General features: G+C 35.2%; 2 protein-coding genes across 7 annotated transcripts; one reads left to right on the top strand and one right to left on the bottom strand.

Annotated features, from left to right (window-relative positions):
- The first annotated feature begins 384 nt into the window (after positions 1–384).
- Positions 385–5,597, top strand: LOC111009202 (pfkB-like carbohydrate kinase family protein). 5 transcript variants are annotated; one of them, XM_022282192.2, is made up of 12 exons: positions 385–534; positions 887–1,096; positions 1,418–1,494; positions 1,631–1,740; positions 1,833–1,947; positions 3,210–3,272; positions 3,393–3,556; positions 4,175–4,236; positions 4,652–4,718; positions 4,851–4,916; positions 4,997–5,140; positions 5,218–5,597. In XM_022282192.2, the coding sequence occupies exons 2-12, from the start codon at positions 1,006–1,008 to the stop codon at positions 5,243–5,245; spliced, it is 987 nt and encodes a 328-aa protein (XP_022137884.1). In that variant the 5' UTR covers positions 385–534; positions 887–1,005; the 3' UTR covers positions 5,246–5,597. The 5 variants fall into 5 exon arrangements, with proteins under 5 accessions (XP_022137884.1, XP_022137885.1, XP_022137883.1 ...); XM_022282193.2 differs by having other exon boundaries at positions 391–534; positions 823–1,096; XM_022282191.2 differs by having other exon boundaries at positions 442–534; positions 803–1,096.
- AILP1 (aluminum induced protein with YGL and LRDR motifs) lies at positions 5,567–8,200 on the bottom strand. 2 transcript variants are annotated; one of them, XM_088123935.1, is made up of 5 exons: positions 7,877–8,197; positions 6,414–6,654; positions 6,201–6,321; positions 6,000–6,109; positions 5,567–5,909 (listed from the first exon to the last, which is right to left on the bottom strand). In XM_088123935.1, the coding sequence occupies exons 1-5, from the start codon at positions 8,077–8,079 to the stop codon at positions 5,874–5,876; spliced, it is 711 nt and encodes a 236-aa protein (XP_087980061.1). In that variant the 5' UTR covers positions 8,080–8,197; the 3' UTR covers positions 5,567–5,873. The 2 variants fall into 2 exon arrangements, with proteins under 2 accessions (XP_087980061.1, XP_087980062.1); XM_088123936.1 differs by lacking the exon at positions 6,414–6,654 and having other exon boundaries at positions 6,201–6,373; positions 7,877–8,200.
- Positions 8,201–11,087: the final 2,887 nt, after the last annotated feature.

Consider the following 11,087-nt stretch of genomic DNA (forward strand, 5'->3'; position numbering starts at 1 on the left):
AGATGGAGGAACGTATACGACTGGAGACGAAGAAGAAAAGTTGAAGAGAAGGAGCACAGACAGTCGAAACGGAGCAGTCTTCGAACAAGAGAGGAAGAAGAAAACTCGGAGGAAGGAGGAGTTTTCAAAATTTTTCAATTATTGAAGATTTTTGGGATCTGTTAGTATTTTGGGATTTGGTATTTTTTATAGTCTAATTAGACAAAATTTAAAGAATTTAAATTGTAATCTCTCAATTTACCAATCTTATATTTTGAATACTAGTAAATTGGATAATGAGTATCAATGACAAGAGTGTAAATTTTATGGAAAAAAAAAAGAAAAAAAAAAGTGATTTGAACGACATGTCGATATTTCTTCAACAAGCGGAACAAACGTTGCTTTGCTTTCTTGGGACTACATGTCGACCGAGCTGAGTGAAAACCTCCCTCTACGTGGAACGATTGACTTCTGCCACATCACCTTCCTCGTGTAATCGCTCTTCTTCGTCTTTCTTCTCCTCCTCCTCCCGTCGAAAGGCGAAGAACTCTTAAGGTATGCTGAACCTGAAATTTTTCTATCCGTTATTGAATTTGGACTCTCATTAGCTTGGCTGATTCTCTAAGAAGAATAGTTCTTCCCCTAAATCGGAGCTGAATTAGGTTGCATTTTTTTCCCCTAATAATTGCTTTGATTTTGGTTTCTATGACGAAGATTGAGGCTCCTGGCTCAAATTGAGCTTTGATTTTGGTTTCAATTGTAAAATTCTTCTGTGGGTTAAAGAACCGAATTATTTTAAGTCTCATTTCTGTTGCATTAGTAGAAGGTACTGATTTTCCACAGAATGAAGTAACTATTTTCGGATTCCATCACGTTCGAGACCTAATCAGTTGACGTGAATCGACAGTGCAAAGTAATTGAATTTTGGCTTCCTCGGCTGTGTTTAGACGACAACAGTTCTTGATAAGGTCTCTTGGAGGTTTCGGTGATTGCACCCATCAGAATAGGCGGCAACAAATCAAAGCCATGAGTGGGACTTCTGTTGAGGCTGATGCTGAGAACATTATAAGAGCAATTACACCTTCTCTTGATCCCAACAGATACAAAGGCCAGGCGGGTAAGCTCAAAATGTACCCTGTAGTTCTATGGCTTTTCTTTTATTTTCCATCTGCGCAAATGGTTGGTAAATACTCGAGTATATTTTTTGTGATGAATCAGTTTGCAAGAACTTTATAGTTAGTCAACTTTTCAAATTGATGGTTTTTGGCTATTGGATAGATTTTGCTAACTCATTTTCAATATTGATCCCTGGTGTCAGTTTACGCTTTTGTCTTCCAATTACGTTTTATGCTTTATTTTATGATTTTCCCTGTGTTAGAATTAGAGTGTGGCTAAGGTTGAGAAATACTCTATTTAACAATCTATATATGTTTATCAGGGAAGATAGCTGTTATTGGTGGATGTCGTGAGTACACAGGTGCTCCATACTTCGCTGCTATATCAGCTTTGAAAATTGTTAGTTCAGACTCTTTTTCTTGGTTGTCTTGTTAGAGAATTTTATTCTACATTTTTGTTTATATAATTAATTTTTCCTCTTTTTACTCGTGAAGGTAAGGTGTATAACAAACAAACCATTTGTTTTTCCTTTCAGGGTGCAGATTTGTCTCACGTTTTCTGCACAAAAGATGCTGCTCCTGTCATAAAGAGCTATAGTCCAGAGTTAATTGTGCATCCCGTTTTAGAAGAATCATACAGCGTCAGGTGCTTTTTGCTTTCTATATTTCGGTCCGAGGGAAAAAAAAGAATTAAATGGAAATTTTAATATTTTTCTAATGCCTCTAATGATGTTTTAGAGATGAGGAAAAGAAGTTCATTGCAGAAAAGGTTCTTGCTGAGGTTGACAAGTGGCTGGAAAGATTTGATTGCCTTGTCATTGGTCCAGGCCTCGGAAGGGACCCATTTCTTCTGGTGATTTTGTTATTGCTTTTTGGCTAAATTATATAATTTGCTCTTGAACTATGGACTTTATTTTAAAAGCTTTAATGATATCTTCAAGTTTTCAACCTTTTGGCTGACATGTTTGAGAAAATGAGATTTTTCATATTGATTTGGCAAATGAGATAGTGAAAGCCCTCTCCTTTTTTCCTTCTTCATGCTAACTGCTGAATGAATGAAGGTAAAATCCTTCTTTACTGTAGTCCTTTTGCCACATTGGGACGAAAACCTCATTTTTGTTGTACACGTCAGTCAGTAGTTTTAAAAATAACCATTCATGTCCATTTCTCATTGTTTTTTAGTGGTTGGGAGTCTTAATTTAAATCAATCAAAAGTATGGGGGTAGGTAGTTGAGAATTTGAAAACTTAAGGAACAAATTTGAAATCAAGTGCATAGTTAGGGAAGGATGCTAGAACTTTTCCCATGTCTTAATTCTTTCGAGTAGATTGAACTAAGATGCATAGTTCGATAACGATTGTATTTTCTTATCTGAAAATGATTGTCAAGTCATATTGTTACCCAAACTTGATATGCATAAGGTACTCCCAGATGCCTTGCAAACAGAACTTCAGCAGCGTCTCTGACTATTACTTGTAATTATTGAGCTGCCCCTGCTTCAAATGATAGACTTTGAAAGTGCAGATTAGTTGGTTCTATTATAGGCTAAGGACAATGCCTCAAGATCATTAGAACTAGTAAGTCTGATGATAATTTGTTTCAAATAATCATTTTGGACAAGCTGATTAGGGCTATATATGCTAACTTGGCGTAAATTCTACAAATGGTTTCAATACCAGGGGCTGGTAACTTGATACCCCTACAATTATTTGTTCAAAGGATTTTAGGTGCGAAAATCAAATCAATTGAGATCCCAAAGATAGATACAAAAGATGTAAGAAATTCCACTCTCTGAGTCTTTACAAAAAATGGAAAAATTTTGATTCTCTGTGTCTCTCTTTTGCCTTTTCAGACCACTAAAATGGTAAAATGAAGTTAATTACTCCACTGTTTCTTCAATTACATTGGTCTGATATTTTCTGGCGGTTGCTTTGGCTGTAAGCCTATGCCTTTTTACTTTTTCAACAAGTCTTCAAACATGAATTATAATCATCCCAGAGGTTGAAGTGATTTTTCAAATCTAACAACTTTCTCCTTTGGATTTGTCATCAAATTTCTTTGTCTTGCCTATGAAACGCTACCATAAAATTTTGCTAATGGTTGAAAACTGTTGCAGGATTGTGTCAGCGAAATCATAAAGCATGCAAGGCAGACCAATATACCAATGGTTATAGACGGGGTATGCATATACCAAAGCAAATACGATTTTGCCTTGTTTATACTATTGTTATGCATGCTACTATCCAACAGGTCTCTAGGAGGTGGCTGCTGACAGCTGGTTGTGTTTGTTGCTTTTCAGGATGGACTCTTTCTTATCACTGACAATCTTCACCTTGTAAGCAATTACCCCCTGGCCGTCCTAACTCCAAATGTAAACGAATATAAACGTCTTGTGAAAAATGTGCTGCTTGCTGAAATCGATGAACAAGATGCTTCTAAGCAATTGCTGTCCCTCGTCAAAAGGTAAAGTCTTCATGTTTTCCCATCTGAATAGAGTTTCCATATGTCATGATTCTGGAATGGTGACGTACTTATTGCTCAAGTGAATCTTGTATGGACACACTACCTAGCGCAACCCCAAAATCAGCGGGTTAAGGTACATATATTTACAAAAGTTGGAAGCTGAGGGGTTGACCTCATCTGATCAGAATTCAGAATAGATGTTACTACATATTCAGGACTCATTATCGTTTTTTCTAAATGAAGTAACTCTATTTGCACATTCTGAAGTCTTTAGCCAAATGGTTCAATGTCAAGAATGGGAATGTTTTGGTGGTGTGTCCTACCCTTCCAACAGTTGATCACTCCTCGATTTAGCCTACTTCTTTCCTGAAATAATTATTTATGAAGTATGAAGGTACTAACATTAGGATGAAAATTATAACTGTATCTTACTAAAGGGATTCTTGTTGGCTAGCTATAAATAATCATCTGGCATTCTATATTGCCAAAGATAATTGGAGATAGCTTTTCCTACGCGGGTTTATGCTCCATTCTATTTTATAATTTCTTACATAGTGTACATTATTATTTAATTTAATTTTCCAGTCTTTGGTTCTCTAAACTTTTGGACATGATCAGGATTGGTGGCCTAACTATACTCAGGAAAGGGAGAGCTGACCTCATCAGTGACGGTGAGACAGGTACCGAGTACAACTCCAAAATAATTTTCCATGTCAATGTTGTAAAAGTGCTACATTCAATGTTTCTTCTCTATGATTAGGAGATTAATTGATTGTCAGTGTCACCAACCAGAAGTTTACCTCCTGGTCAGATTAGGAAAAAAACAATAAAATTCCCTCTTATGTATACTAAGCTAAGCTGTTGTCCTGATATCATGGTGGAAGTGAATCAAATTGAATATAGATTGAAAGTGTTCTTTCTAATTTCTGTAAAATCCTTTGGATTTTTGGTTTTGACCTGTCATAATGTCCATGAAGATTTAGGAATTTGTGCTTCTTAAGGGTTGTTGTAAATACTAATACGGTGTCAGAGTTTCTCCCTTGCTAGATTATACTGGATTCTTCCATTAAGTGAATTTTATGGTACCCGATGCAGTACAATCAGTGAGCATCTATGGTTCTCCTCGCCGTTGTGGTGGCCAAGGTGATATACTTTCAGGAAGGCAAGTACTGCCATGAATTAATCTTTTCAACGTACCTTATTTATATTTCTCATTCAAGAGTTGAGAACCCTAAAAGTTCACGACTTTCTTCAACAATGTCTGAAATTGTTTTCTTTCTCCCTGTGGTTTCAGTGTTGCAGTTTTCGTATCTTGGGCACGGCGGCAAGGCTTAGCCACAGATGGGAATTTGGCTACCAGGCAAGTTTTAGAATTTAAACAGCATATGATTTTCAATCTCATCTGACGGATTCTGATTCCATATATGATCTTTTATGAAGCCCTTTTACACATAGCCCAAAGAATCCAACCATATTAGGGTGCATTGCTGGATCTGCTCTACTTAGAAGGGCTGCATCACTTGCATTTGAGAATAAGAAAAGATCAACCCTTACTACCGACATCATCGAGTTCTTGTGGAGAAGGTACGGTGAACGTCGGGGATGGAGATCATTTATATATAAAAAACAGATCAACTTCTAATATTGGTTCCTTCTTGCAGTCTGGAGGATATTTCTCCGGCTCACTGATCAAATCTGCTGATCTTGCAACCTTGCTGGAGGTACTCATGAGTCAATTGGTTGTGTCGGTCATATATTCTATTCCAGAGGCTAATCAACATGACAATTGGTCGTTTCATGTAGAAACAGACAAAGGCAGAGACAATATCTATGGTTTTTAAGGCCATCACATCACCATAGACAAAATTTGCTCTCTTGGCCATTGGAATATATACAATAATTTGAGGCTCTGTTTGATACGTTTCAGTAATTGCATAATGTTCTGGTTCAAATGTCAATGATATGAAACAATACATTGGAATAGATGGTCGAAAATGGCGGAATCAAAAGTGGTGGAAAATTCAAGTTTCTTTATCTAGAATTTTGATGTGTATGACAAAGGATAATTCTACAAAGTCACGGACTTTATTGACACCAAAAGCAAAAGGACTTTACATCAGGTAAAAGCAAAAAAGAAGAAAACAAAGAAAAAAACACACCCATCTGCCTCTCTGGTCAGACACAAACACAAACACAAACACATCCCTGTCTGTTAGCTATCCATCTTTTTCAACCACAAATAAACCTCTCCATCTTCCCCAAATGGACAAACTCAGATATATGAAAATCTCCACCGCCGTGCGAAAAAATCCACTCTTCACCGTGTGGCTGCTACAGCTGCTGGCCCCTCCACCTGAAAACGAACATCAACCACAAAAACAAGTCTTAGACATCAAGGATTCAGTGACAAATTCGAAAAATCCAATGTAGTGTTTTGAATTACTTTGAATGTGGCACCCCATATCTCTTCTTCATTGGCAGGAACTGCAGTAATCTTGTTCTTAGGATTATGATAGCATCTCAGTTCACCAACTGCTGTCGACAAGAAGCACCCTGCGAAAACACAAACAAAAACAAAACCTCAATTATCTTTACAGAGAAAGCCGACAGTTACAGAGACTCGGAAAGCTCGAGGAGGATGTACCTTGAGGAAAAGAAGCAAGTGACTTCCCGCAAGCACCCTTGAGCAGATCGGCGTTATCGGAATAAGCCACATATCCATCGGCGGTGATTCCCCAATACAACGGGACCTTCCCGTTCCGATCCTGCCAGAATTGCACGGCGAAAGCCCTGATTATTCGACGAACACCGAGCGAACTGATCAAAGCAAGAGAGAAATGGGGATTATGAGACTTACAGAAGCCACGAAGAGAGTTGAGGTGGATTTGTCGTAGACGATGAAGGCAAAATTGCCGGTGAGATGGCCGACGACGTGGCTGGGCGGGTACGGCGCCCGGTCCCGGAGCGCCTTGTAAGCTTCGATCACCAGAATTACCTCGTTTGCCGATTTGGCCAGCCCGTACTGCTGCCTCAGGCTCCCCAAGTTTTCAAGAACTCCCGCGAATAAACAGAATATGTCGTCCTTCACCGCAAACGACCTGTCGTCACGTTATTCATCAATCATTTAATTAATTAATTGTTTACCTTTATTTAATATTTGTTTAATGAGTTGGATTGACGTCACTGCCCACCACGTGTCGTGCGAACGAGGATCGAATTCTGATTGGTTTTTACTTTACTCGATTGAGTGAAACCAATAAAAAAGAGAGAAAAAGAAGCATTAATTATAAGTTACGTGACCCCTATTTTTTAAGATTCTTTTAATAATAACCTTTTTAAAAATTTTAATATTACACCGAACACGTTAATTTAACCAAATGCAGACATAAATTTTTTTTACCTAACATTAGTAATTTCTGTACTAAAAAAGACGTGGGTCGAAAGATTTGAATAATACTACGGTAACAATAAAAATTTTTCCTAAAGTTTGCATTCATCAGCCGCCAAAAAGGACCTTATTTCAAATTATTTGATTTTTTTTCCTTACATTTTGCATTCATCCGCAGCTAAAAATGACCTAAATTGAAATTAAGCTAAAATCCTATTTGGTTATCTCATTTTGAAAAGTCAGAAAGATTGATAAGAAAACCAAGAAAAAAAAAACACTAAATAAATAATATTTTGGCCAGTTGAAATACAGTGGACTAATATAGTTTAACTTTGAGACATTTTTCCTTCAAAAAAAAAAAAAACTTTGAGACATTTATTTGGGTATAGGATCCAACTATTGAATTTTATCATGTCTTATTTATCCAATTATGTTCCGCATCTCTAAAATAATATTTATTTTATGTTATTGGTTGAGTGGATAATTTGTCAGACGATTGACAAAAACAATGGCACACGTGTCAGGACGCCAATGGACACTTGTCAGACAAATCTAGGGAGGGCAGTATCGGTGAGCACGATCGCACGTGCCAGTCACGCTACCCACGAGATCGACAAATCGTAGCCATTCAATACTCTCACCTAAAAACTTTTCCGACACAAACAAAATTTTGATTTTGCCAATTTAATGAAAATTTAGTGGAGTTTGGACGCCGCGGAGAAAGATCGAGCACTCCAAAACGATTTTCCCGTCGGTTTCTTCTAGTTTTCTCAGCATCCAAACAGACAATAACCGTACGGCGGAGATAGAAGAACTATAAAGTCATTCTCGACCGTCCGATCGCCGGGGAGTCTACAAGTCTGATCGGAAGGTCGACCGGATTTCGGTTGATTTAATAAATTGGAAAAAGAAAAAAACGACGTTGTAATTACCTGGGTTGGAAAGGGGACTCGTTTTGGTGAGTGTAAGCGAGGTAAGCCTGGTCCCCGACCTGCAGCGACACGGCGGAGCCGTTGCTCTCGACGAACCGGTTCACCAGAGCCGCCGATGTGATCTTCGGCGACGGCGTACGGCTGCCGGCGGCCACTAGCTCTTCCGGCGGCGACATGATCGAGCTACTGAAAACGCCCAACATGGCTAGAAAACTAAAACTGAACCAAAAACAAAAAGAAAAAAGAAAAGGAAAAAAAAGAGAGTTTTAATGGAATGGGTGAAGGAAGAAATATCAGAGGTCGGACGTGGATGGCCGGTCGCCAGCTTCGTGGGGATATATAGGTCGCGAGGAGGGTATTATGGTCATTTCAGCGTTGTGTTTTATTTTATTTTATTTTTTAGTTTTGGTTTGTAATTTCCTACCGGTGGGGTGGAAAAAAATTGAAGGGGTAAGGAGCCAGGTGTAGGAGGAGATAGAAATGTGGCGGGCGGGACCCACCTGCTGGCGATGATTCCTGGGCACCCGAATGATGACGTGGACGAATCACCGGGCCCCACCGCCAATCTTTTTTTCATTATTCTTATTTCAAAAACACATAGGTAGCAAGCACCTGTATCTCCCGACCCAGCACTCGACTTGGATCCAAGACTTTATGATAGGGTTGATTATCGATTCGTCGGGGTCGATTTTTTGCCACTTTATTATTGAAAACCGATACGGTAGGTTTTCAAATCTGAAAACCGATGATTTTTCAGTATGCACTAATCGATCGACTGATTTATAAGTTAAATCGACAGTGATTTATTTATTTTTAATTAATTTGACTCATTTTTATTTTTTCTATTCAAATTCTCTTCTATATATGTACTATGCAGTGTTTTTTCAATTTTTATTACTATTTTCACTCAAATTTTCTTCTATATAGTATTTTTCCTTATTTACTAGACATTTTAAACGGATCAATAATCATTATTGAGTAGGAAAGTAATATATGTTTTAAAAAAATTTAAAATACATATTGGACTAATAGTATATCACTACGTAGTACATATTAGTTCTTATCCAAATGTAAAATACATAGTAGTTTTAATTCAAATCATAAGTCCAAATATTTAATGTAATTATAAAATATTAAAATGTAATTTTTTAAAATTTTGATTTTTCAGAACCAACAAGCGAACTGTCTATCAAAAAAAAAAATTCAATCGACCGACGTGTTTTCGATCGGTCAACTCAGTTTTTCAATTCATATGTTCACCCTTACTTTATTGATAAATGATACCACAAGACTCAAGACTCCTACCATTACAATCATATAAATTTTATAAATCAAAACGATGTAAAATAAATTTATAGCTAATCTAAATATAATTAAGGTATTTGTAATCTATCCAATAGGTTATAAGTTTGAAGCTTTACATTTTTAATATTTGTATTTTCTTTTTTTTTTTTACTCAAATTATGTGATAGATGGAGAGAGAAATATCTAATTTCTTTTTTTTATATATAAATAAAATTGATTGATTTAGTTTTGCTTTATTTCTACAACTTCTATTTTCAGAGCAATCTGCTTGGCTGTTATATATTAAAAGGAAACTTTCAAATAAAAAGATGCTTCGAACTATTTGTGTTTGTGCTGTGTCAAATTGTGAAACTTTATTGTATTTTAAAGTTTTGGTTCAAGATTTTGTTGGATGGCTTCAAGAAAAAAATTGCTGAAAATAAATTAATCATAGCTATAGAATCAGAAGTATTATTAATTATTGATCTCATTCTTCTCATTAACGGTTTTTAGAACTTTAAATTACGCTATTAATTTAATTTTTACTCTTTTAAACTTGTTATATTGAACTCTAAATTGATAAAATTAATGCACTCAATTAATTATTTTTTCATTTTTTACGATCTATAATTAATTATGAAAATTTGTGTAGTTATATGATATTATATTTTAGGTATTGATTATCCTAATCGTGTTTGATGTGTTTTTAAATCAAGTTTGAGCATGTCAAAGTAAGTCTAACTCAATAATGGAGATCAATTTCATGGGGATAAAGAATAAAAGTTTCTAATAGTTTTGTTAGCTTAAATTAAGATGTCATTATAAAATTTATTAGGGAGTTAATCAAATTAATTTTAAATATACTTTCGTTCACGGTTGCATTTATGCTTTCCATTGATATCAACTCCACGTGTAAGCTAAATTGGCTTCTATACGAGATGATAATTATAATTTAATAATTCATTAAATTCTCTTGGTATATATGATATTAAATTTATGTGAAAAATGGCAAAGTATTAAAGTTAGGTTTCCTCTTTTTAGGGACAACAAATATGAGGTGAAAAATTAAACTTTCTTAGTGCATTTAAGTCTCATTAGAAAATAGCTTTAATTTTAGTATTTTTGTATTTTTGAAAACTTCAAAGATTATTTAATACATTTATTTGCTTTGGTTATTGGTCACTTTTTTAAACACACGTTTTAAAAAAACTCATAGTTAAATAAATAAAAATCAAAATAGATAATTTAAATAAAAGTAGTTAGAAAAGGATCTCAAAATCTTAAAAGAAAAATAAAACCCTATTATCAATATTCAATATAAGACATGATAATGTGACGATATACCACTTTAGAACAAGCTTATAAGTGATTTTGACATGGTCACTGGCACAGCCCTCACGACTTTGTTTTTTGTTTCACCCAAAAGGCCTTATACCAATAGAAATAATTGTCCTCTCTTATATACCCACAATCATTTTCTTCCCTAGCCAGTGTGAGATTTTGTTTGCAATCACCTTACAAACCCAATACCCATTTTCTCAAATTCTCGTTACTCCACTAGGTTAATCACTAATGTCATATACTAAAATGTTATTTTATGCAAAGTTTTTCTAAATTTAGTTAAAAATAAAATAAATATGAGAACTGTCAAAACGAGCATAGTTCAATAGTATTTGACATATATCTCAAATTAAAAGATTGTGAGTTCGATCTCACTCCACATGTTGTACTAATAAATAAATAAATAAATAAATATAATATATATATATATATATATATATATATATATATATATATATGAGAATTTAGGATTAAAATAATATTTAAATGATTTCTAGGAAATTTTTATGAATATATACCTTTTTTTTTAGTTATACACGCAAGTGTGTAGATGTGACTATCAAGTTGCATAAGCAATATTAAATAA

This window comes from Momordica charantia (genome assembly GCF_013281855.1).
Source record: "Momordica charantia cultivar OHB3-1 chromosome 5 unlocalized genomic scaffold, Mcharantia_2.0 BLBB01000005.1, whole genome shotgun sequence".
NCBI classification, from domain to species: Eukaryota; Viridiplantae; Streptophyta; class Magnoliopsida; order Cucurbitales; family Cucurbitaceae; genus Momordica; species Momordica charantia.